The sequence below is a fragment of the Diadema setosum genome, chromosome 14 (assembly GCF_964275005.1).
Source record: "Diadema setosum chromosome 14, eeDiaSeto1, whole genome shotgun sequence".
NCBI lineage: Eukaryota > Metazoa > Echinodermata > Echinoidea > Diadematoida > Diadematidae > Diadema > Diadema setosum.
This window is the reverse complement of record NC_092698.1, coordinates 34,695,953-34,721,929: the sequence shown is the minus strand read 5'-3', so window position 1 is coordinate 34,721,929 and position 25,977 is coordinate 34,695,953. Positions and strand designations below refer to the sequence as shown.

Sequence of the window (25,977 nt, the reverse complement as noted above, 5' to 3'; positions counted from 1 at the left end):
AAAATGATTATTAACGAGTATTCTAACTGATATTCATGTATGATGAACTTTACATGCCCTGAATCTTCCCCCCCCCCCTCAATCTTTTAATATCCATGGGTAGTGTACTGAACTAAATGCATCTGTTATAAGAACAGCATCATCTCTTGGTTTTCTGAAAAAGTCAAAAGTTTGTGAATAGTTGGGTTACAAGCTGCTTGTCACTGTTGAAACAGCGTTGCTGTCTTTCATCAGTGTGGTTTAAATATATACTTTCTTCTTGCAACTCTTGAACAGGAATGTTCAGTCGCTTCAATTTTCATCTGCCCCTAAATGACATCTAACAGTAGTTTTGATCAACATGAACTCTGAACATACACCCGGTATAAACTGGTTATTGTTTTTGGTTTTTGTTTGTTTGTTGTGTCATAGGAATTGACTGGCAAGAAGCCAACTGGCTCTGACAACCAGCAAGACGCCAAAGTGCAACAGCCGTCCAGTATGTTGTACCATATTTTGTGCCTTTTTCTCCCCACTTAAAATATAGCTTTGATATAAATGTTAAGTTTCTTCTAAAATTTGATTGTTGGCATGCTTAATAATAAAAGGTGCAATTTCCCTAATATTCTAATCAGTTTATATTTTTGTCTTCAAAATATGTTTGTTTGTTTTTTTCATTCCTTGTTTGTTTTTTGTTTTATACTTTTTTCTTGTAATGTGCATTGGTATATTTTTTGGTCTGCAGAGTTTGCCACTCCTGCAAAAGGAGGCAGATCGTCTGCTTCACCTGTCTTGGCAAGCCCACAGAAACCCTCTACTGCCAGGGCAGGGGAGAAGGTGTCGGATGGGCGGGGTCAGGGGAAGGCATTGGTGCCTGGGAATCGGGTACCTGGGGATCAGGTACCTGAGCACCAAGCCGAGAGTAGTAACGAGACAGAAGGTAGGTGCAGCACAATGTAATGATGTCAAGGTGTCATGTGTGCACATCTGATGTTTTGAAGATCTTTCTAACAACTCAGTAGACTCTTTACACTTGTGTGAATTTGCACTTAGAAGTATGCTTTGAGATTCAGAATTTTTCAGTGGGTGTCAAGAACCTCTGCTGAGTTCAAGACAAGAATAAAAATCATGTTTACAATTAACCCATCTTCGAGGATGGTTACAGGTGTTTGTATGTGTAAAACAGTTTCATCATGCACAAAATTAGTGTGGAAGAGACCATATAGTGAAGGCAAAAATATTAATTTTAGACCATTGTTACACCAAGTGGGGAGAAATGTATACAACAAAGGAAACAGTAAAAATTTTGGTTCCAATGTCTTCATTATAAGACATAGTCTTAGAATATTTTGGTACCTTCATATTCACAATCTGGCAGCTCTTTCACTTTCACGCTGGTGGTTCAGAACTACTCAAATTTTCTACTGTTGGTCTTGTGTGGCCATATACTTGTGTCTGTTAGTCAAGCGAGTTTTATCCATTACCATCTTTGAAGTGGTAGCCAGCTCAATGATTGGAAGAGTGTACATGTTAACCTTTGCAGGCTGATGTTGAAAAATTTTACATGATTTTCTCACAAATGTGTTGTCATGGTTATTACAGGGTCTTTGTCATCAACCAATATTATTCTCTAGTATACTTGGTACCATCTGCATATATTTTATGTCTACATCTAGGCTTTAAAGCTTCCATCACAAAATTCAGGGTTGTCTGGCTTTTTCTAATTACACTGCAGTTTAGATGATGAATTTCGGCAGCCAGAAACTGGCTTAAATGTATGTAGACAACAAACAATTCATATGTTACAGATTAAGTGAAGCCATGTCTGCTTTATGTACACATTCTAAATCCATTTATGCTCCGACACTCCTCCCTAGGCTCTGATGAAGATGGAATTGATGATGAGTGGGAAGGGGAAGAGGAGGAGGAGGAGGAGGGAGAGTATGGCTGGTGGTTAATAGATTCTATCCATGGTGAAGAAGAGGACTGGAAGAGCGTCTCTCCCCTCCAGGGCAGAATTGGGGGTGGTTACTTTGACGATTTTAGGCTGCTAGAAAAGGAAGGTAGGGCTATCTGGTTAACTGTTGCACTCACTGCTTTGTGTTGGTGAATTACCTTGAAATACTAACAAGTATGTAGCTGCCCCCAGCATGATCCGTGAACTAAAGCACTAATGATCCATCTAAATGTTATATGCATTTGCTGTGTTTAGCACACTGTGTGGTTTATTCAGGGCATTCTTACAGATATGTGTCAATTTTTGTAAAAGTGTGTTTCATTGTCTATCTGTCTGTCAGTTAGTGCATGGTGATATATATTAAGTTTGTGTTGTCTGTTGTTTGTGTCGTGACCATAGTAGAAAGAAAAAACCTAAACAAACCATTTGATGCAACACCAATTATCAATCTTGTGACAGCATTGTCCAACATACCTGCCCCATGGATGAAGATTTTTTTAATGAGATTAAAGAATTTGACCTTGGTTGATGTAAAAGCTTACTGCAGGACATCTGTTGGTCTGTCACATAGCTTTGCTTTTAGTAAGAGCACTGTAATGATTTTGTTCTGACAATAACTTATGATTGTGAGTCATTCATTAGACTACTCTCCCAGACAAAAGGAAAAAGAAGAAACTAGATCACAGTAATAATGATCTTCATTTGTGACCTCTCAAATATACTAATTATAACAGCTATTGTAGGCTGCGAATTCCATCTTTATTGAAATGATTAGAAAAAAAAAAAAATAAGTGGTGTATGCTTGTGGTGCCTGTTAAGGCACATTATATCAATCACCAGTTCATTGATTTCTCTTACTGTTTCACAGATAATAAGGATCCGGATGAAGAGTACAGAAAACTGCTGACACTGTCTTCACCTACAGAGAGTAACGATGCAGAGAGCACCATCTCTGACAAGTCTGAAGGACCCGTCCCATTGTTGGCTAGTTCACCATCACCCAGCAATGATGCCAAGAAGCCAGTCGTAGAGAGTCCCAGAGAATCTCAGGAGAGTTCTCAGGAAAGGTGGACTGATGCTGAAAGTTCCGCCGAAGAGATTGACCAAGAATCCATTCCGCAAGATGGGATGTGTACCCCAGAGGAGTGGGACAAAGAATTGGGTGAAAATGATGCAGTTGAACGTCAAGCTGGAGGCAAAGAGTTAGGCAGTATCACTACCGAGAGTTTCAACAAGGGTAGTGAATTGCCAGAAGCACCGACACCTTGTATGGAAGATAAATCTGGAGATGAGGAAATCGTTTATGGATCATGGTCCATCCATCAAGCTGAAGATGATGTCCTCCTTGTGGAAGTGGTAGAGGGCAGTACCGATGATGTGGAGTCAAGAAGTGCAGAAGAGGAGGGTAGTGGAACAGGAGCAGTAGGAGACATGGAGAGTGAAACAAGTGCAGCAGTAGATGAGGAGAGTGGAACAGGTGCAGCAAGAGATGACAAGAGTGGAACAGGAGCAGCAGGAGACGACGAGAGTGGAACAGGAGCAACAGGAGATGAGGAAAGTGGTGAGGAAGGAGGTCCTGCTGTTGAGGGTACCCAGGTGTGTAACCAATCAGCATCAGCAGATGACCAGCATGGTGAAGACATCATCACCGAAGTTATCAAGGATGCAGATGAAGTGGTGGTATCCAGCAGCGTTGTGACAGAAGAGGATGTTGGAGATGGGGAACTGTCCTCCATAATTTCTAAACTTGATATTGTTTCTCAGTCTGAACCATCTGTCACTCCTGATGACGTGCCCACCAGAGAGGACAAACACGAAGAAGGAATCGCGAAGGAGCTGCTGACATATCCAGATGACAGCTGTGGGCCTGGTGGAGACAGCTCCATCACTCTCCTCACGCCCAAGGAGCTGGAGTCGAGAGACATCAGGCAAGATGGTGAACGTGACCAGAGCTTCAATACCAGCATGATCGACAAGGTATTGGCGAGAAGTGTTGGAGTAACAGCCGCACCTCTGCTGTCTCACAAGTCTGTCTCTACGAAGGATGTGAAAACCAGGAGCTGCAAGGTGAACACCAAGGTCTTGGTGACCGTCAGCAGGGGTACAGAGACTGGAGAAGATCCCCGTGTAGAGAAACTTCAAGAAGACCTTGCTAAGAAGGTGGGGCTAACAAACTTCACAGTAGCATTTTTCTGCTTCCTACATGTTTGTATTGCTAATACCTGGCTACAAAATTTGCAGTCTGTGTATGGTCAGCATTATTGAGAAGCACACACTGGTCCTGGCTTTCCAGCAGGCCTATAATCAGTTATATTAATATCTTCGTGAACATTATTCAAGTAGAGCTCCTACAATCCTTTGCAAACCATTGAGGTATTCTCATATGTTTCATGATCATTATTATCTTTTCACATTTAGGGATCATGTCTTTGATCTTTTCTGTTGGATTTGGAGATACAAATAAGCAATGTTACTTTGTGTGTGTTTGTGGGTATTGACCATGTCCAGTGATAGGTAACCACTTGAATAATTGTAACAGAGGTCAAACGATATGGTTTCTTGTGCCTGTCCAATTGCTCAAGAGAACATGACGTCTGTAAGTGAGATAGTTTGGTTGTGTAAATAGGAAACTGGCCTATGAAGTGATAATTGGAAGGGGAAATGAATTCTTATTATAATATACCAGCCACACCTTCAGTTTGCAGTCTACCCTTGCGTGACAGTGTCTAACCTGCTGTCAAAGAAGCACACACCACTTGATGTAAATCAAATCGGGATCAGCACACACATGTAGAACTTAACTGTGCACAAAATTGATGCTGCTTGTATGTAAAGGCTGAACAGGGTCACAAAAAACTAGTTTTCTGGGCACTAGAGTGTGAAAAGCTGTGATTTCCAATCAGTCGCTTGACACTACTTTCACATCTTCAGTAGATGTAAACTAAATGTACATAAATGCCATATATTTACACACGTGATTTTGATTGCATAGTTTTTTTGCCTGTTACAAAATACAGACAAAGTGACAATGATCACAGACAGTATCATATTTGAGGACAGGTTTGTTTTAATTTTGGTCCAATGCTGCGCCCTCTGTAGACGGAGAAGTGCGTCCTCCTGTCAGCGGACGTTGGGGACATGCGAGACAAGTTGATTCACCAGAAGAACCAGCATATGACAGAGAGGAGGGATCTAGAGGAACAGCTTGGAATTCTGAATAAGAAGCAACAGGTTTGTCTCTACATATTATTTTTTCATGTGAAGATAATGCAATGAAAAATCTCTGTTCTGTGTTTTTCTTCATGTGTGGCTTTTATTTCAAGGATTGCATTGGAAAACGAGCATTGTAAGAGTGTATTTTTATACATCTGCAACAAAGTGTCACCAGAGACTTTGTTTTTTTGTTGTCTGTTCGTCTGTATTGAATTTGTGTATGATGTGTCAAAATTTAGAACTGTTTGAAGTATTCAAATGAAAGTTGGCGTATGTGTGAGTGGATAGAGCTGCATCTGCCAGCCTGTGGGTGCACATGCTCAAGGTCAAAGGTCATGGGTGAACAATGATTTCACTTACTGGTATTTCCCCCACATTTTTGCAATGCCTAAAGGTATCTTAATGAAATGTAGTGTGTAAATGTATTAGTAAGTGAAGATTCTGTAGTAAAAGTTTTAGTCTCTAAGGTCAGTGGTCAAGGTTCAAGTGAAGTTTCTTAAGTGTCATTTCTTTCTTGTCAAAGAAACCTATTGGGTGAATAATGTAATGTAGTGGAGACATATTAGTTGCCATAGCAACATTTCTACTTTTAATCTGTGATTAGTTAAAAAAAAGAATAGACCAACAGGATGAAATGTTCAAGTCTCAGACATAACTAAGATGAGGAACATGTAGTGCACATTTGTCAAGTGGGGGGGGGGGGGTGATTTGTTCTACCAAGTATCAGTCCATTTAAGCATGAAAATAAAGGGGGTTGTCCAATCTTTATGATATGCCAGTTAAACTGTATGTGATTTCAAGTCTGTGGTGACACAGTCCATATGCTTGTGCTTCTGGCATTTTTTGTTGAGTTTTTGTTGTGGAATGAGGAAGTCGTCAATTCAAGGCCCAGAGAGGTTTAGCTAATCCAATGATGTGTGTTGTCATACTGTCTCCTTCTCTGCAGAGATCAGACACATTTCTTTGCACAAGCCTTTTTGGAATTTCTGTATGTGAAAAAGGCACAACTCTGATTCATTTACGATCTTTCACATTTTGCAAAGAACAGTGAGAGAACCTAGTGATATGTTCTGTTCACAAACCCTCTGGGGAATGGATAAAAGATATCTACAATTAACTCTATGTGATAAATACTTGCCTGTGATCAATATCACCCAGGCATGTCATGACACAAACACAAAAAAAGAAATAATCTGTTACAGGGAAACCTTGTTATATCAAGGAGCTATAAACTATGACAAATTCCACATTATAAAAGGGTATTTTCAAGTGTTTTGTTCTATCCAATCTTTTTATGCCTCCGCCACGAAGTGGTGCCGGAGGCATTATGTTTTCGGGTTGTCCGTCCATCCGTACGTACGTCCGTACGTCTGTACGTCCGTACGTCCATACGTCCGTACGTCCGTCCGCATTCGTTTACACGATAACTTGAGAAATATTGACTGGAATTTTACCAAACTTGGTCCAAGTATAAAGTATGATGGGGCAATTACTTGATTAGATTTTGGGTGAAATCGGCCAAAGGTCAAAGGTCAAGGTCAAATCAAGAAATTGTATCCGTTTACGCGATAACTCAAGACTGGATCGAGTAAATTTCACCAAACTTTGTCCGAGGATGATGTATGATGGGACAATTACATGATTAGTTTTTTTAGTGAAATCGGACAGAGGTCAAAGGTCAAAGATCAAGGTCAAATCCTAAAATTTATCTGTCTACGTGATAACTCAAAACTGGATTAAGTAGCTTTCACCAAACTTGGTCCAAGGATGATGTATGATGGGGCAATTAGTTGAGGAGATTTTAGTGACGTTGGCAAGAGGTCAAAGGTCAAAAGGTCAAGGTCAAATGCAAAAAATGTTGCTATTTCCCCCATATCTATGCAATGCCCGAAGGTATTTTATTGAAACTTAGTGTAGACATGTACTACTGCGTAAAGATTCTCCAGAGAGAGTTTCATGTCATAAGGTCAAAGGTCAAAAGGTCAAAGGTTAGGTAAAAATGTTGCAATTTCACTTTTCTGGCAAATGGTTTAATGTATCTTCATAGAACTTGGTACATACGCATGTACTGACTGGCAGGGATTATCTAGGGAATTTAGGGGTCATGGGTCAGTAGTCAGGGGTCAAAGGTCAAGGTCAACTCCTCAAAATTTTACTGTTTCCCTCATATACTAGTGTATATTCAATGCTTGCATTATAAGTTTTAAAACTTAATATATACATGTTGTATTACCTAATGGAGATTCTCTGGGAAATTTCCAGCCAGAAGGTCAAAGGTCAAAGGTTAAGGATCAAAGGTCAGGTTTAAATGAAAAAAAAAAAATCTATTTTGTACTGTAATTACACTCTTTCTTCATACCTTGAAAATTACTCAATGCATAAACTTATTACAGGGTCGGTCAGAAGTCAAGTAAAAATCCTCAATTCCTCAAATATGTGTACCTGCACTCTTAGACAATTATAGCAAACCCAGTTTGAGGAAAGTGAACATGCAATACATTTCTGACAAACCTGTCATATCAGTATTTTGCTAGTTATGTGAAACTGTCATCACACATTGTGAAGACATTGTACTATACACCTATTGGGAGAATCATGCATTATGGCGGAGGCATCAGTCGCCATAGCGACATTTCTAGTTACAACTGGGTTCTACTGAATAAAAGTTATTTGGGTGTTTGCTTCTGTTACGTAAAAGGAAAGTCAACGCAAGCTGCAAGGGAGGGCAAGTGTGGAGATTAGCGAGCTACAAAAAGTGACAGAGGAACTGAAGGATAGTGAGAACCAGCTGAAGGCAGCAAGGTCAAAGATTCACAGAGCAGACAAGGAGAACTCTAGGTGAGCGCCGCTAGGAGCATGGCACAGTCTTGCCTCTTTGTTTGTATCATTTAATGACCTGGTAGCATGGAGATTCATTGGTGAGCTGATTGATGTGCTCGGCCGTCAGATGGTAAAACGGTCTATCTCGAAAATTGCTGTTCTGAGAAAAATGACTTTAAAGTTTAAGAGGTTTGAGCTTTATTAGGAGATGGGTATAATGCATTTTTAGCAATGGGACAAGAAGAAGCATATTAAACACTGATAACTGAAGAATTTTGTGCTTATTTAGGGTTTTAATTATAAAATAAATGAGATTTTTGTGCAGATAGACTGTTTAACCACAGTACATGTATACACTCCCGCTACACATCATAAGATGGTAAAATGGTCAATCTTCTAGATAGACCACAAACACTATGTAAACTGGTCTAACTCGAAGATAGACCATTTTACCATCTGACAGCGATGATTTAAAAAATCTCAGTTAAGAAGGTTATATGGTTTATGTAAAAGAAAGCTAGTTTTACCTCCAAACGATATTACCGACAATGGGCTAACTCAAAGATAGACTGTTTTACCATCAAATCTGAAGGAAAAATACAAAAAAGTACCAAGATAGCGGAAATTATCTCTAAAACAAGACATGATGGGATTTTCACGATAGCACCATTGGAAAGAGCACCCTCACATGTTCCGGAAAGTGAATTTACCTCAAAAAGTCAAATTTTCGAGTTAGACCGTTTGACCATCTGATGGCCGTGCTGCCCACCAGGGTACATTCAAACACCAGAAATAGCACCAGTCAGTGAATATGTGCATCAAAGTGTACGCTCATCGGTAATGGTGGACTCCAGTCAAGACTCCTTGGTTAGATGAATACTTGATGAGATCATCAAGATGATGATCAAGATGTTACATGAATTAGATGTGATCAGTGATAAAGCTGTACACAATTCATTATTAGAATTCATGGATATATCCGAGCCAGGCGAGCTTTCCTACTCTATGGTATCCCCACACTACATGTACCTGGTCTTTGAACTAAAACACAGCTGATATTTTAATGTTGTATGAGTTAGTCAAATGCCATTCAGTGATTATTGGATGGACAGAATCTTTTGATCAATAAAAATGTTCTTATTTTGAGAGAATATGCTTGTGTTAACAATTTGTACAAGGTACTAAATGTTTAACTGATGATATGCTGTTAGAGGACTTTTTCTACACGGTATTCCAAATGATATGAAAGAGTATGTTCATTGTTCAGAATATGCAGCATGTTAATTCTTTTCATTTGAAATGCTTCTTCATCTTGTTGCAATGTATGTAAATTATGAATGTATGTGGGCCAATATGAATCAAAATAAAAACAATGAATGTAAATGCGTTACGTTTGAACAAATTTTCTTCTAAATTACCAGTCTTACAAAGGAGCTGGAAAAGACAACTCGACAACTTCTAGACCTGGAGCAGTCCCAGGCAAAGCAGGCCTCTACCATGGACGAGTCAACATGCACAGCAGGCCTAGATCCACCTGAGAATCAGGCACAGAGCCAAGAGATTGGTTTGCTCAAGATGAGGGCTAGATCAGCTGAACAAAAGGTCCAGAGTTTGTTACATGTTTGAATAGTTCGATATCTCTACGTTCAACATTTCCCGTAGTGTTTTGCATTGGCCATATTCTCATACGTACCCTCACTCATCCATTCATTCATTCATTTGTCCATTCATCCAGTCATTTGTTCATTCATCCATCCATCCATCCATTCATCCATTCATCCATCCATCCATTCATCCATCCATCCATCCATCCATCCATCCATCCATCCATCCATTCATTCATCCCTCCATTCATTCATCCATCCCTCCATTCATTCATCCATTCATTCATCCATGTATAAGCACACGCTGAAATACGGTAATCCATGATACATCATACACACATAGTCATCAGTTTATGTTAAAGGTGCATGGTCCCGGTGTTTTAGTCAAATGCGTACGCGGGCGCACGGCGCAAGTTTCCTATAAGAGACCTACGCTATCGACTCCTCTTTAGCGCTTACGCTTTGGCCCACTTCCCCGAGTCCGAAGAAGTCCGATCCACTGTAGTCAGTGGTCTGATCACAGTTCGGCTCATGATTCGGCTGAGGGGGATGACAGCTTTAGTAAACTTCTTTTGTGGTGTCATAATAACAAGCACATATGCACGCACCCTGGCATTACTACAGACTGCGCGATGGGCAGGGAAGACAACGAAGGCAACGTTACTTAGCAACACCTACGCACTTTACTCTTGACGACAGCTCAACTTCGGTAATCTTCGTATCAATGCTAACGGTGATCGGCAGTATCATCAACAGCGCCCTCTACACTACCGGGACTATGCCCCTTTAAGTTATGGTATACAGTAATCCATTATACAGCATACATGCATAGTTAGCAATTTATGTTCAGTGATGTTTTGTTACAATAGTTGTGTTTTAATAACTTGATCTAGGCTGATACAACCTCTCAAAGGGATAGTATAATTTCCTTTTTCATATTTCATATAAGTGGTTTATAATTATTTCACATAAAGTTAAAACCTGAATCCTCATCTTAACCAAAGCTATACCATCCCTTTAAACCCATGTATCATTGTTAGAAGTTAAATTGATCAGATTGGAGATAGAGCATTATACCTTTCATGTACGATCAAATAGCCCTCGAGCTGTGCATCAACACAATGTTGTCAAAACATTGTTATGGAATTTATGCAGCACCAGTGCTGTTTTGACTTTTTCCATTTAAATGCGATAAAGGAGAATTCAAGATGTCATGTCTATGTATTTAATCTTTTCCAGGTCTTAGAGCTCCAGTATCAGTATGCAATGCAGAGTGTCAACAAGGCCCTACAAGAGAGCCAGTACATCTTTAGGATGTATGGAAACTCCTTACTCAGCAGGTAAACCTGAATTGCTGCATCACCTACAGAATTCTTAATGTTATGTCTGACCTGAAAGAGCTGGAGACCCCACTACGCTGGAAGGTGTAATTTCTCACAGAAAATTGAACCTAATGCTTTGTATTGTGTCATTATTTTCAGCAGTGAATCAAATTTCTTGTCTACAATAGACTTCCTCTAGACTTTAGACATGTATTATTTTATGCTCACAAATCTGCCAAGGTATGCAGTGCACTGGCAAATTAGAAGATCTCACCATGCATGGAAACCCAGTTGTCAAAGTGGTTTACATTAGGTCTCCTGTTTTTCCTCAGTAGATTTTGGCAAACTATTTCAGCCAGAGATACCTGGGGTGACCACTTTGTGCTTGACTATAGTGATTCACTCTGCCAATGTAAACATGAATCTGAAAAATACGGATGAGATAGATATCTGACTGCCAGCTTAAGTTGTGTGACATTATCTAGGGGGAGGAAAGAGAGCAAATTTGTAAGTTTCTTTGGAAAGTGTTGCATTAATTTTTTTCTTCCCTATTACCCTCAGTTCTCACCAAGAATCATTGCGTGTCCGATGGTTGAATTACCAAAGCTACATCAAGGAGAAAACAGACGAGGTAGCAGCAACCTTCTACAGCGCCCTCAAGGCCTTGCAGGAAAATGTTCCCTTGGCTGAAGTTCCTTCATTCAAAGCCCAACTCATCAAGACCTTCAATCCCTGCGAGGTAACGCAGAATGTTGCCTCCTGCTGCACCATGCAACTAACAGCCTGTCAGGTGTAATAAGTATATAGTTTAATTCCTGCATTAATTTTGTTAAAATACATTCCCCTATTGCAATGGAACCAGAAGTGTGTTTAAGAAGAGATATACATCTGTGTCTTACAAGTTTCACCATGTACATAAATGGAAAAAAAAAAGAAGGAATGTATGTTTATTTGTTCCTTGTTAACACAAACATTTCTAACTGAGTTCAAATGTAATATGTGGTGGCACAAGTGCATCATGAACATCTTCTTTTTTTTTTTTGACCAACTGACTAATGTTTTACTTCTGCTATTATGATTGATGAATCATATGCCCTTTTTTAATACTGGTGAAGCACAGTTGAACCTCATTCTGTATTTTGAAACATTAATGGGATGCTGTCTTCTGAATGTGTTGAATAAAATCTAGAAAATGAAGTGAGTAAATGCTAGTGATGTTCCCTGATTTGTCATTTAAGTACTGATGTTGTATACATTCCTCTCCCTAGCAAACTCAAGCTGCTCCAAGTATGACCAGCTTGTTCTCTGGACCAGGCACCATGCCCCAAACATACCCTGCCCCAACTACACCTGCAGGAGCCAGAGTTAGTGCTGATGTGAGCTCCTTGTCTGGTGCAAGTCAACCCTCTATGGCAGGTGCTAATATCAGGTAACTCTGGTGGGCCAAAATTTAATGGTTTATCTTTGGACTACTGTAAAATGTTGTGGTCATGAGAGTACTGGTGGCAGAGTAACATCATGTTTGTTTTGTTCATGAATGGACTAACTGGTACTAGTACTTCCTTGTTGATATGTCATCTAGATTTGCTTTCTATTTTACTTCACTGCCACTTCAGAGAGAGATATCGACTTCAGGGTGTTACTTTTTTGGCAGTAGTTTGTACTGTTGTTGTTTATTTGTTTACTGAGATGCTGCAGCTTTTTGGGAAATACTGTTTTTTCCAAATTCTACTGCTTCACATTTCTATTGCAGGAAAGAGAATGATGCTCCTCTTTCTAGGCTCTTCTTTTGTCAAGCCACGATCCCTAAAAGGACTACATACACATGGTGCTACTGCAAACCTTTCTCCCTCAGATACTGTTTTTCCACACAAAATGTGCATTTTTGGCCCTCAGAATATTGCAGTGCTATTAGCCAGGTTGACTTCCCTGCAGGCCTCATCCGTAAGAGACATCATAGTAATGTTCTTAAGTGCAGGATTATGCTGCCATCTGAAGTGAAGCCATGTTTCTGAAGACCGATTGAGGCACCTTAATCATCAGGAATTGAAGATGCTATATCTAAACAACTGTTATTATCAGACTGTGTTATTATGCCTCCGCCACAAAATGGTGCCGGAGGCATTCTGTTTTCGGGTTGTCCGTACATCCGTCCGTCCGCATTCGTTTACACGATAACTTGAGTAGTATTGACTGGAATTTTACCAAACTTGGTCCAAGTATAAAGTATGATGGGGTAATTACTTGATTAGATATTGGGTGAAATCGGCCAAAGACCAAAGGTCAAAGGTCAAGGTCAAATCATGAAATTATATCCGTTTACGCAATAATTCAAGACTGGACCAAGCAAATTTCACCAAACTTTGTCCGAGGATGATGTATGATGGGACAATTACTTGATTAGTTTTTGAGTGAAATTGGACATTGTACTACACACCTACTGGGAGAATCATGCATAAAGGCGGAGGCATCAGTCACCATAGCGACATTTCTAGTTTTTATGTTTGTTATGACAAATGTATTACCTCAGTCATCATCATCACCATCGTCATCATCTTCATCACCATCATCATCACCATCATTATCACCATCATCATCACCATCCTCTTCATCATCATCATCATCATCATCATCATCATCGTCATCATCATCATCATCACTATGATTTGCTTAATCCCATCTTGGTAGGAGTAACATGATGGAACAGCACACCATTCGTCAGCCCCCACCAGGTCTTCTGGGGGAGTCTCTTACAGTACCCAGACCCATCGCTGTCACTGTCCCACCAGCTGTACCTCCTGGACTCGGCTCATTACAAGTAAATTCCTGATCAAACTTTCTGCCACTACGTTACACATTGTTTAATAGTATTGAAAAGTTCATCTCAGTTTTTTTAAATAATAGCGATTTATTGTTTTGCCCTTTGAATCACACAGGTAGCATAAGTAACTCTAAGAGAAACTCTCAGCAAATTCAAAGACTGTATGTCTATTAAAAGGATACTAGTACTTAAACATTTATGTCTAGCATACCAGTGTACTTTTCTCCTTTGCTCCCCCCCCCCCAAAAAAAAAGAAGAAAATACCCTTGTAAATGGGCCTGAAGTCTTACCCTTCTGATAGCATGGCACATTGAAATATAACTCAAATACATTTGATGTTGTGTCATTGTGTTGTAATATCTGCACGCAAATTAGGCACCACCATATCTACATTTTTTTTCATAAGATTTATGGGTGCTCTCTTTCCCTCCCATTCAACCCCCAAATTCTAGATCAATGCAGCCACACTAGGCATGCCCTTCACGCAAGCCCACACCCAGCGGGCTGCTCCGGGGAAGGTGCTCCGTCGGGCACCCCGCAAGACCCCCAAGGCCTTCCTGGCAGCTAACTTCATGTCCACCTTCAACCACACCACCAAGGTGTATGGTGCCAGGGCCCCAGTAGACTCCAAGGATGGGGTAATTGGTGTCCCCTTTCCCCAGGGCTTGCCCAGCCAGGAGAGTACTGGTGCTGTAGATGACTGGCTGGATACCCTAGATACAAACAGCCAGGTGACCGGTCAGAGTCAAGGTAAAAATCTCTTACTTGTCATCTTTATTGCCTTTCCTGAAAAGTTCCAGAAAGTTTGATAATTCTGTCCTCATGAGTCCGTTCTACCATAGATTTGTAGTTTACAATATCAGACCACAAACCTTTGCAGGAAAACAAACAAACAAACAAACAAGACCAAGGGTTCCTGAAATGATTCCATGCCAGAGTGATTGGTTGATTAGATTACAGCTGAATTTACAGCCTATAATCTTTACTGCCACAGTGCACAAACACATAGACAAAGCTATGTGAGTATTTTAACAGTAAACTAAGAAATACTCAGGACACAAACCTCTGCCAATACCATAGGGTCACTACTGCCTTAGAAACACTTGCATCCGTCCATAAAGTCCTGGGCTGCGTTTATTAAATTTCCTATGTTTGAAATGTATTTCAGTACTCACTATCAAAACGCAAACGCCCTTCAGATAGTGTTTCTTAAGTTGTTAGATTTATCAACCCTGTCTTGAGTCGATTGGCAGGTCTTGTCACTGCGCAACTCCACTGCACAGTTTCACCTGAGGAGCAGAGATATCTTGTTGGCAATGGTTGCGGTAGGCAGGTCTGAACTATAAATGAGTTTCAAAACGACTTTGTGTCTATCAACTGTATAGAAAGGTATTTCTGGCTCAAACACTCTTTTGAGGGGTATTTTTTCCCAACCCCATGATCAAAACAGTTTTGCATTTATCAACTGCCCAAACTTCCCTGAAAGTTGTTCGGAAACCTTAATTCTACACCAGAAGTGAGTTGATGAACACACCCCTGGATTTATATCAAAATCTGGATCACTGCCAAATAATAATGACGTGTTTGTATTTTCACTATTAAAAAGACTTGTCCTGAAAATGTAATTAAAATCAAATCATAACTCTTTCGAGTTTTTTTGCTAATGTACCTACAAATAATGCCTGCAAAAAGTTACAATCTCCTTGGCATATGTAAAAATCCAGGAAAGCAAACAACTTTCAAACTTCTTATGCATTCTAAACGATTACTCCCAGTCACAAAGTCAGTTGTCCAGCAACCCCCACCTGGCTTTCAAGGTCTTCAGTCCACAGTCCCAGTGGGCACTTCACAGCTGTCTAACACCACTCAAACCCAGGGAAATGAGCTCCCCAACATCAGAGTTCCTCCACCAGTCAACCTTTCCCGCCATATTGTCATTGGGAGAGGCAGAACCCATGCTGCTGGGGGTGAGTTTTTTTTTTCTTTTTTTTTCTTTTTTACCTCAGGTCACCTTCACAATATTGTATGCAGACTTTAGAAGGACTGGTAGAACTCTTAATTTGATTGAAGTTGGACACTTGTGGTTTAAACTTCCTTGTGCAAGGTAGATTGTTCTCTAGATTTTGAATTTTGACATCAAAATTTTAAGTGTAGCTGAGAAAAAAAAATCACCTGGTAAATAGGATAATTGCTCATGTGTCTCAATATATTAAGTCATAAATCGAATCATATGAAATATGATGTCTGTACTTTTTACTTTGAGGAATCAAAAAGTTTACTCTGATTATGTGTCTAAGCTGTAGCATTTCTGCATTTTACAGATTGCTGTTTTTACTGTATTTCTTTCCCCCAAGAAGATGTGTCCTTGGAGTTTATTTGGAGCAAGAAATTTTTGATCAGTAGAGAAACAAGGCATTGATTATTATCAAAAAATTTAAAAAGTAAACTTGACTCCTTCTGCCAACAGCACCCAGGGTATTCTTCCCAGGGGGAGGTTCACAGAAGACTGGTGAGAAGACAGAGCAGAGCTCTGAACAGAAGGTTTCCTCCAGCGGCCCATCCGACGTGACCCCAAGTCTGACTTCAACAAGCAGTCAGATGTCCTCTCGCTCCCTGTCCCCCTTTCAGGTGGATGCTGCCCCGCCTGCGGGGGTGAAGCGTGGCTCCCCTGCTGGAGCTGCATGTGGGGAGGGACCCTCCGAGAATGGGGTGGGCTTGCCAACAACTAGCCAGCATCCCATGGCCAAGGCTCGACCAGCTAGTGCTGGGGATGCATCAGCCTTGTCGACACGCCCGGAGAGCAGCCAGCCAACACTGGTTGGATCGAAGGCCAGATCAGCTAGTCTGGGCCAGCCAGTGGGGAGTTCAGCAGAACAGGCCAAGGCCAGTGCACCAGCACTCGATGCTGAAGCAAAGCCATCTTCCAGCGTGGACACTGCTTCCTTTTCAAACATTGCGGCCAACCCAAAGAATCCTAGAATAGATGTGACTGATATACCGCCTCGCTTCAGGGCCCGTCAGGCGAGGATGCCATACCACCGAGGAGCGGAGGGGCCCTATGGGTCAGATGGGAAGCAGGGAGGCAGTGATGGAGACAGCTCAGGGGACGGTTGGACCACAAAGACATCACAACAGGTAAACCACGGGGATGATTTAGACTAAAAATATTCTGTTTATGGGCATGACCTGATCAAAATTTTCAAATCAGTCAAAACTGGACAGCAGGTAGAATTGCAAGTAGGAGTGAATTGATGCGCACACACACACACAAAATTCTATCAAAGTGAAGAAATATAAATCTTTTAGATTGTTAGGGCACCTTTGAAAGACCAGTCATTGAGTGCCTTGTCTAAGGAAACACTTGCTTTGTCTAGTGGACTTGAACCAAGGAACTCAAAATTGAAAGTTTTTGGTTTTATCCACTGTACAACAATGTTTATGTAGTCCATGTATGTTTTCAGGTACAGTCTGAATTATTTTTCTATTCTACACATCCTTTCACAAGATTTTGCGTGTTGCTTTGCTTTTAATGAGCTGTTTTTCTTTACTTAAAAAAAAAGGAAAAAAAAAAGGCTTGCTATGTTTGCAATCGCACTGTCCTCATTCTGTACTACCATATCTGGCAGGCTGGTAAGCGTAAAGGCAAGACTGTCAACCTTGTGGAGCAGCAAGCCAGGCTGATGAAGGAGTACAGCTCCCTGGCTAGGTCACACAACACTGGGACTGGGGGCGGGACCAGAGACAAGCCCAAGCCTAAGGGATCGCTGGACAAACTCATCAGCTACCTCTCAAAGCAGTTCCAGAATATGACCAGGTATGGATTTGCTTTCAAAGCAATGGGATATGTTGGTATTGGCTGATCAGCAGTGTATTCCTCAAAATTACATCCATATTACCATCTATACGTGAAAACCTTATAGATAAAAGAATACCACATAGTATAGATGTATTAGCAACAATGTTGATTCATGCACTACAATTTTATGCTTATATGTGTATATTTAGATTTCTATAAGAGCTGATGATTTCCACTTGTGACCAAACCTTTTAATTGTGATTGTTGATGTTAGATGTAATGAAAGCATGCAAAAGGCTGTTAGTTCATTTACCTGTGGAAACAAATAGTTCAAAGGCGACTGGTTGTGCAGACATACTGCAGGAAACTCACAGAATTACTGTGATGTCAGCACAATGTTCAAGAATGATTAGTGCAAAACTATCAAGGCCCAAGGAGAATACAGAGAGGTCCATCCTGTCTTAATTGTTTCTTCTTTGAGCAGACAGGAGCTGACTGATGCAATCCTCCAGGTTCGTCTGGACCACAATGGTAGCCTCAGCGGCATCGCCATGGGAACCATCATCTCAGAGGCCAGTAACTACCTAAAACGCTCACAGAAGCAGAAAAAGGTCAGAGGAGTCAATGTGGACTTGTGAGGGGAAAACCTTTTACACTTTATTCTCTCTTTTTTCCTCTCTCTTTTTTTTTTTTTTTTTTTTTTTTTGTGGGACAGCGGTTTTGCATACCTTGTGCACAATCAGTTGTAAGTTACTCAAAAATGTCTACGAATATAAGTATGGTAAGAGCTGATTATATCAGAGATGGGTTTCCATTAAGGAGCCAAAATCTAAGCATTGTATTCAAATTCTGTTATTCTTTTCCAAGAATAGTTGACTTCACTGAAATAGAAATTTCGTAGTGATGACTTTGAGCAGCTGCTCCATTGTTCCTTTTCATTCATACATGCAAAAATGTCTATATTGATTAATTCTACATGTATGTATGCAGAGGTGAACATTAAGCCAACAGAAGAGCGCCACTGCACGATTGCTGTAGATTGTGTATGTGAAATCAATGAACCACTTAGACAGGCTGCTGCAATATTTGCCCATGAAATGCTCATTAGAGATAGAAGTAACCATCAAGGATATGTCTGTAAATTTTGTATGTTTGTTTGCTTTTATGTGTGTATGAATGTATGTATGTTGCAGGCTAAAGACATTGTGTCCATGTGTGTGGTGTGTCAGGAGGAGATGGAGGGGAACCCTAACAAAAGGAAGCTGGACTGTGGCCACACCTTTCACTCTGGGGTAATGTATCACACAAGATTCCATGCAGAACATCTCATTCATTATCACACAAGATTCCATGTAGAATATGTCATTCATTCCTTTCCCTTACTGACTCCCACTGTGTCTGTTTGAATACAAAGTTGCTGTTGATTGTGTTGTGCAACAATATTACATATTTTTTTGTACTTGCAAACACAAACCCAATTTTCTTTCAGGCTTGTTAGCATGAACACTTTCTTATACCGAACACTATTACAGGTTTTCATCAAGCAGGTGCCGTTTCTCACGGATCATCTCCCAAAAATCATCTGAATTATGACTTTGTGTGAGATTAGCTTATGTAAGACTTATGGTAATGACATTTGTTGTTGAATTGATAATAGTTCCTGAACTGAAATTGTCCGTTCATACCATATCTAAGCTCTTTTGGTTTGATGTGTTATAGTGGACTTAGAAATAACATATTGTGTTGTCTACCTAATGAGCCTGTTATTTAAATGAGTCAAGCTTTGTTTGGCTGTCTGCTGTATATTAAATACTTGGCAATGGAGTCCACCGCAGAGATTTTCTTGTGAGTGCTCTACTGGCTGCAGTTCTTTTTCAATCATCTTCAAATTTGGCATGAAGGTGTATTATGATAAGACAGACGCCTATGGTTTTTGATGATGGCGCCCTCGCTTGTTCCGTCCTTATACATGAAAAGGTAAATCCAATAGGGTCTGCTTGTGAGCGCTCTACTGGCTGCAGTTCTTCTTCAATCATCTTCAAATTTGGCATGAAGGTGTATTATGGCAAGACGAAGAATCCTATTCTTGGTGAGATTGCGTCCTCAGTGTTCCAACTTGGGTGCTAATGGACATTTCTTGTGTGTGCTCTATCAGCTACATTTCTTATCAAATTTTCTTCAAATTTGGCAAAAAGGTGCATTTGAATAGTGAAATGAAGATGCTTATATTGTTTTTGGTGGTGGCGCCCTCGCTTTTTCCGTCTTTATACATGAAAAGGTAAATTTATCAGGGTCTACTTGTGTGTCTGACGCTGGCCTTGTTTCTTGACCGATTTTTTTCAAATTTGGTGTGTAAATGCATCTTATCATCTATACACCTATACCTATTGATAATGCTGCCCTCACTGTTTCACCCTTTACAGGGTCAAAGGTCACACTGATAGTGTCAGAATTTGCAAAACTGCATGCTTATTTAGGCAATAAGTTGATTGTCACTGGATTTTACTCAGACTTGCTAAAGAGGTGTATGGGTGGTCATTCTGCATGAAGGACACAACAGTTTGTGGTAACGGTGCCCTCAGTGTTCCAGTGCCAATGGACATTTCTTGTGTGTGCTCTATCAGCCACATTTCTTATCAGATTTTCTTCAAATTTTGCAAAAAGGTGCATTATAGTGAAATGAAGATGCTTATATTGTTTTTGGTGGTGGTGCCCTCGCTTTTTCTGTCTTTATACATATACTTGTGTGTGCTCTATCAGCCACATTTCTTATCAGATTTTCTTCAAATTTTGCAAAAAGGTGTATTATAATGAAAGATGCCTATATTGTTTTTGGTGGTGGTGCCCTCGCTTTTTCCGTCTTTATACATGAAAAGGTAAATTAAACAGAATCTGCTTGTGTGTGTGATGCTGGCCTTGTTTCTTGACCGATTTTTATGCCTCTGCCACGAAGTGATGCCGGAGGCATTTTGTTTTCGGGTTGTCCGTCCGTCCGTCCTTCCATAATGAATTTTGTGGACAGTGTAACTAAAAAACCTTTTTGAGGTATCCTAATGAAACTTGGCATGTATGTGTATTAGGGGGTAAAGTTCGGCCTATCAACTTTTGGGTGCACAAGCTCAAGGTCAAAGGTCAAAAGATCAAGGTCAAATACGTAAAATTCCACTATTTCCACCATATCTATGCATTTGCTGAAGATATTTTCTTGAAACTTAGTGTATACATGTATTACCCAATTAAGATTCTCTGGTGAAAGTTTGGGGTCAGGAGTTTGAAGGTCAAAGGTCAAAAGGTCAAGGAAAAATGTTAAAATTTCACTTTTTTCTCTGTACCTTGGAAATTGTTCAAGGTATCTTCATGGAACATAGTATATATACATTTTCTGACTGGCAGTGATTATCTAGAGAATTTAGGGTTCATGGGGTCAAAGGTCAGGGGTCAAAGGTCAAGGGCAACATTTCAAAATTTTTTCCATTCCCTTATATTTATGCAATGCCAGCAGGATTATTTTTTTTTTACACTTGGTGTATGCATGTATAGCCCAATAGAGTTTTTCTGGGAAGTTTGTTTTTTTCTTTTTCATACCTCCGCCATGAAGTGCCGGAGGCATTATGTTTTCGGGTTGTCTGTCCGTTCGTACGTCCGTCCGCATGTGTTTACGCTATAACTTGAGTAATATTGACTGGAATTTTACCAAATTTGGTCCAAGTATAAAGTATGATGGGGCAATTACTTGATTAGATTTTGGGTGAAATTGGATAAAGGTCAAAGGTCAAGGTCAAATCATGAAATTGTATCCGTTTACGCGATAACTCAAGACTGGATCGAGCAAATTTCACCAAACTTTGTCCGAGGATGACGTATGGTGGGACAATTACTTGATTAGTTTTTGAGTGAAATTGGACAGAGGTCAAAGGTCAAAGATCAAGGTCAAATCCTAAAATTTATCTGTTTACGTGATAACTCCAAACTGGATGAAGCAGCTTTCACCAAACTTGGTCCAAGCATGATGTATGATGGGGCAATTAGTTGAGTAGATTTTAATGACATTGGCAAGAGGTTAAAGGTCAAAAGGTCAAGGTCAAATGTCAAAAATGTTGCTATTTCCCCCATATCCATGCAATGCCTGAAGGTATTTTCTTGAAACTTGGTGTAGACATGTACTACTGCATAAAGTGTCTCCAGAGAGTTTTATGTCATGAGGTCAAAGGTCAAAGGTTAGGTGAAAATGTTACAATTTTACTTTTCTCGCAAATGGTTTAATGTATCTGCATGGTACTTGGTGTACATATGCATGTACTGACTGGCAGGGATTATCTAGGGAATGTAGGGGTCATGGGTCAATAGTCAGGGGTCAAAGGTCAAGGTCAACTCAAAATTTTACTATTTCCTTCATATACTAGTATATGCAATGCTTGCATTATTATTTTTAAAACTTGACATATACATGTATTACCTAGTGGAGATTCTCTGGGAAATTCCAGCCAGAATGTCAAAGGTGAAGGGTCAGTGGCCAGGTTTAAATGCAAAAAAAAAAAAAAAAAAAAAATCTAGTTTATACTGTAATTACACTCTTTCTTCATACCTTGAAAATTACTCAATGCATAAACTTAAAAAAGGGTTGGTCACTGACCAACCCTTTAGAAGTCGAGTAAAAATCCTCAATTCCCCAATACATGTACCTGCACTCTTAGACAATTGTAGCAAACCTAGTTCAAGGAAAGTGAACATTCAAGATATTTCTGACAAACCTGTCATTTCAATATTTTGCCAGTTATGTGAAACTGTCATCACACATTGTCAAGACATTGTACCATACACCTATTGGGAGAATCATGCACTATGGCAGAGGCATCAGTCGCCATAGCGACATTTCTAGTTTTTTTTTTGCCTTAAAGGTCAAAAGGTCAAAGATCAAGTGAAAGTGCTGAACTAACTTTTTCCTCCATATCTAGGAAGTGGTTCAACTTATCTTGAAACTTACTACATATTTATGCATGTTCTGCCTGACAGTGATTATCTTCATATGAATTTTAGGGTCAAAGGCCTGATGAAAACGGCAACAATTTACTATTCAATACAGAAATTGCACTTTTACTCCATACCTTGAAAATTACTCAATGCATAAACTTATGAATGGGTCAAAGTCAAGTTAAAGTCCTTAAATCTCCAAATACATGCTCTCCTATTGTATTCATCTAATAAACCTAGGTCAAGGAACGTGAACATTCAACACATTTGTGACAAACTTGTCATTTTAATATTTTGCCAATTTTGTGAAAAGTAATCACACATCGTCCACATGTACTATAGACCTATTAGGAAAACCATGCATTATGGCGGAGGCATACCAGTCGCCATTGCGACATTGCTAGTTTTCAAATTTGGTATGTAAATGTATCATAGTCAAATCTATACACCTACACTTATTGATAATGCTGCCCTCACTATTCACCTTTTACAGGGTCAAAGGTCACCCTGTTCATGTCAAAGTTTGCAAAAATGAATGCTCATTTAGGCAATAACTTGCTTGTTAGTGGATTTTACTCAGACTTGCTAAAGAGGTGTAATGGTGGTCATTCTACATGAAGGACACAACAGTTTGTGGTGACAGCACCCTCAGTGTTCCGACTTGGAGGCCATGTCACATTTCTTGTATATGCTCTATATAAAGCCACATTTCTTGTCGGATTTTATTCAAACTTGCTATGGAGGTTTATGGGGAGTTATTCTAGGTAACAAAGTTTTCATTGCCAGCGCTCTCATTGTTCAAACTTTTATAGGATGACATGTCATATTCCTTGTATGTGCTGTATATACTAGCCTCATTTTTCATCAGATTTTATTGTATCCTGCGACAGTTGCCATATTATACGACATTCTGGCCTAAGAGGTAATCATGATAGGGTATGGGAGATGGGTTTGGGGGATACATGTGCTCGATTGCGAGTGCTCTAGTTTCACATACCCACTTCCATTTGAACACATTTCTCTGATGTGCGTGTGGATGAAGCTGTCATTTCATTATGAAAAGTCAGTGCCATTATTCCTGTTGATATGTAAATGTGTTTAGACTGGTGACTGACCATCTCTTTGCCTAATCCCTTTACAGTGCATCAAGGTGTGGGTGAATGAGGAAGGAACGTGTCCAGTCTGTCGCAAGCACACCCTCTTTGCTGAGGACTTTCCTAGGCTGAACTAGCTGCTCCTACACTTGCCTGGCTGCCATGGGGAGCATTTCCAAGGTGAGCCCCACCAAGACTCCACTCAATATACTGTAGCTGGTCAGACATCCACAGCACTGTCTTGTAGCCACAGGAATTAATATCATTGAGGCTACCCCAATAAGACTACAGATATTCTTCACCTTTTCCTGATAAGAATCAGTGAGATACATTGTATCTAGTGTTCATTGTAAGCATTCCTTGACTTAACATCTTTCAAGTAATCTGTAGGTACGACACAGGTCTCCCAAGCACTATAGAGTTCTTGTTTTGTTCAAACTAGTTGATTAGGATAACATATATTGCGACATATTTCCTTCCTTTTTTTTTTCTTTACATACAGCATTGAACAGTAATTTTTATGCCTCCGCCACGAAGTGGTGCCGGAGGCATTATGTTTTCGGGTTGTCCGTCCGTCCGTCCGTCCGTCCGTCCGTCCTTCCGTCCGTCCGTAATGAATTTTGTGGACAAGGTAACTATCGAAACCTGTTGAGGTATCCTAATGAAACTTGGCATGTATGTGTATTAGGGGGTGAAGTTGTGCCTATCAACTTTTGGGTGCACATGCTCAAGGTCAAAGGTCAAAAGGTCAAGGTCAAATACATAAAATTTCACTATTTCCACCATATCTATTGAATGCCTGAAGATATTTTCTTGAAACTTAGTGTATACATGTTTTACCCAATTAAGATTCTCTGGTGAAAGTTTGGGTCATGAGGTCAAAGGTCAAAGGTCAAAAGGTCAGGGTCAAATACATAAAATTTCACTATTTCCACCATATCTATTGAATGCCTGAAGAGATTTTCTTGAAACTTAGTGTATACATGTATTACCCAATTAAGATTCTCTGGTGACAGTTTGGGTCATGAGGTCAAAGGTCAAAGGTCAAAAGGTCAAGTAAAAATATTAAAACTTCTTTTTTTTTCTCCGTACCTTGGAAAATTGTTCAAGGTATCTTCATGGAACATAGTATATACATGTACTGACTGGAAGTGATTATCTAGAGAATGTAGGATTCATGGGGTCAAAGGTCAGGGGTCAAAGGTCAAGTGCAAGACTTCAAAATGTTACTATTACCCTCATATTTATGCAATGCCAGCAGGGTTATTTTTTTACACTTGGTGTATGCGTGTGTAACCTAATAGAAATTCTCTGAAAGTTTTTTTTTTCTCTTTTTGCCTCAAAGGTCAAAAGGTCAAAGATCAAGTGAAAGTACTGAACTAACTTTTTCCTCCATATCTCGGAAGTGGCTCAAGTTACCTTGAAACTTAGTACATATTATGAATGTTCTACCTGAAAGTAATTATCTTATGAATTTTAGGGTCAAGGGCCAGATGAAAATGGTAACAATTTACTATTCAATTCAGAAATTGCACTTTTTCTCCACACCTGTACCTTGAAAATTACTCAATGCCTAAATGTATGAATGGGTCAAAGTCAAGTTAAAGTCCTTAAATCCCTAGATACATGCTCTCCTATTCATCCAATTAAACCTACGTCAAGGAAGGTGAACATTCAACACATTTGTGACAAACTTGTCATTCCAATATTTTGCCAATTTTGTGAAAATGTAATCACACAGTGTCCACATGTACTATCTAGACCTATTGGGAAAATCATGCATTATGGCGGAGGCATACCAGTCGCCAAAGCGACATTTCTAGTTTCTTTTTTTTATATGTATTTATTTACTATCATTGATAGCAGTGAGGGCATTATATTTTGTTAAAAAAAAAAACAACCAAAAACAAACAAATGCAAACCAAAGAATGAAAAAAGTTACCTCATTTTATAATACCTTCTACCCATTTGTAATAGAAAAAGCAGATATATTTTATATTATTTGATTACACGATTTTTTTTTTTGTCTTTGCACACATGAAACGCATTCAAAATCATGTGTACATGTATGTTTCCTTTATAAATAGATGCAGGAGTTTGTTGTAGAGCATTATCTACTGTAGATTTAATGAAGAGAAGCCTGCATCAGTCAGTGCTGTGGACAAAATGCATGTAACATGTCAAATACCATTCAGTGGTTAGATGTAATTGATATGTTATCCCATGAGAAGTTTTGTGGAGATGTTCTCCCACGGGAAAATATGTTCCTGTAAAACAGATAGCAAAGAGAGAGAGAGCAGAAGGAGAGAGCACAACACAGTTTAGGTTAGCACTGCATGCATGAGGCACTAAGACGGCTATGGTGCAAGTAGAAGTGCCTAGCTAGGTGTAGGCTTGTTG

At 39.7% G+C, this 25,977-nt stretch overlaps 1 protein-coding gene across 1 annotated transcript in view; it reads left to right on the top strand.

Annotated features, from left to right (window-relative positions):
• LOC140238314 (uncharacterized) overlaps window positions 1–25,033 on the top strand; it is a 28,909-nt gene extending 3,876 nt beyond the window's left edge. Inside the window, exons 4-21 of the mRNA XM_072318248.1 lie at window positions 412–478; window positions 725–919; window positions 1,857–2,042; window positions 2,805–4,096; window positions 5,036–5,167; window positions 7,848–7,987; window positions 9,391–9,571; window positions 10,813–10,913; window positions 11,457–11,634; window positions 12,164–12,324; window positions 13,584–13,713; window positions 14,169–14,466; window positions 15,492–15,683; window positions 16,184–16,851; window positions 17,343–17,530; window positions 17,997–18,123; window positions 18,706–18,804; window positions 23,625–25,033. Coding sequence (XP_072174349.1) covers window positions 412–478; window positions 725–919; window positions 1,857–2,042; window positions 2,805–4,096; window positions 5,036–5,167; window positions 7,848–7,987; window positions 9,391–9,571; window positions 10,813–10,913; window positions 11,457–11,634; window positions 12,164–12,324; window positions 13,584–13,713; window positions 14,169–14,466; window positions 15,492–15,683; window positions 16,184–16,851; window positions 17,343–17,530; window positions 17,997–18,123; window positions 18,706–18,804; window positions 23,625–23,714 — 4,425 coding nt within the window. The 3' untranslated portion in view covers window positions 23,715–25,033. The remainder of the gene's footprint in view (window positions 1–411; window positions 479–724; window positions 920–1,856; window positions 2,043–2,804; window positions 4,097–5,035; window positions 5,168–7,847; window positions 7,988–9,390; window positions 9,572–10,812; window positions 10,914–11,456; window positions 11,635–12,163; window positions 12,325–13,583; window positions 13,714–14,168; window positions 14,467–15,491; window positions 15,684–16,183; window positions 16,852–17,342; window positions 17,531–17,996; window positions 18,124–18,705; window positions 18,805–23,624) is intronic.
• The last annotated feature ends 944 nt before the right edge of the window (window positions 25,034–25,977 follow it).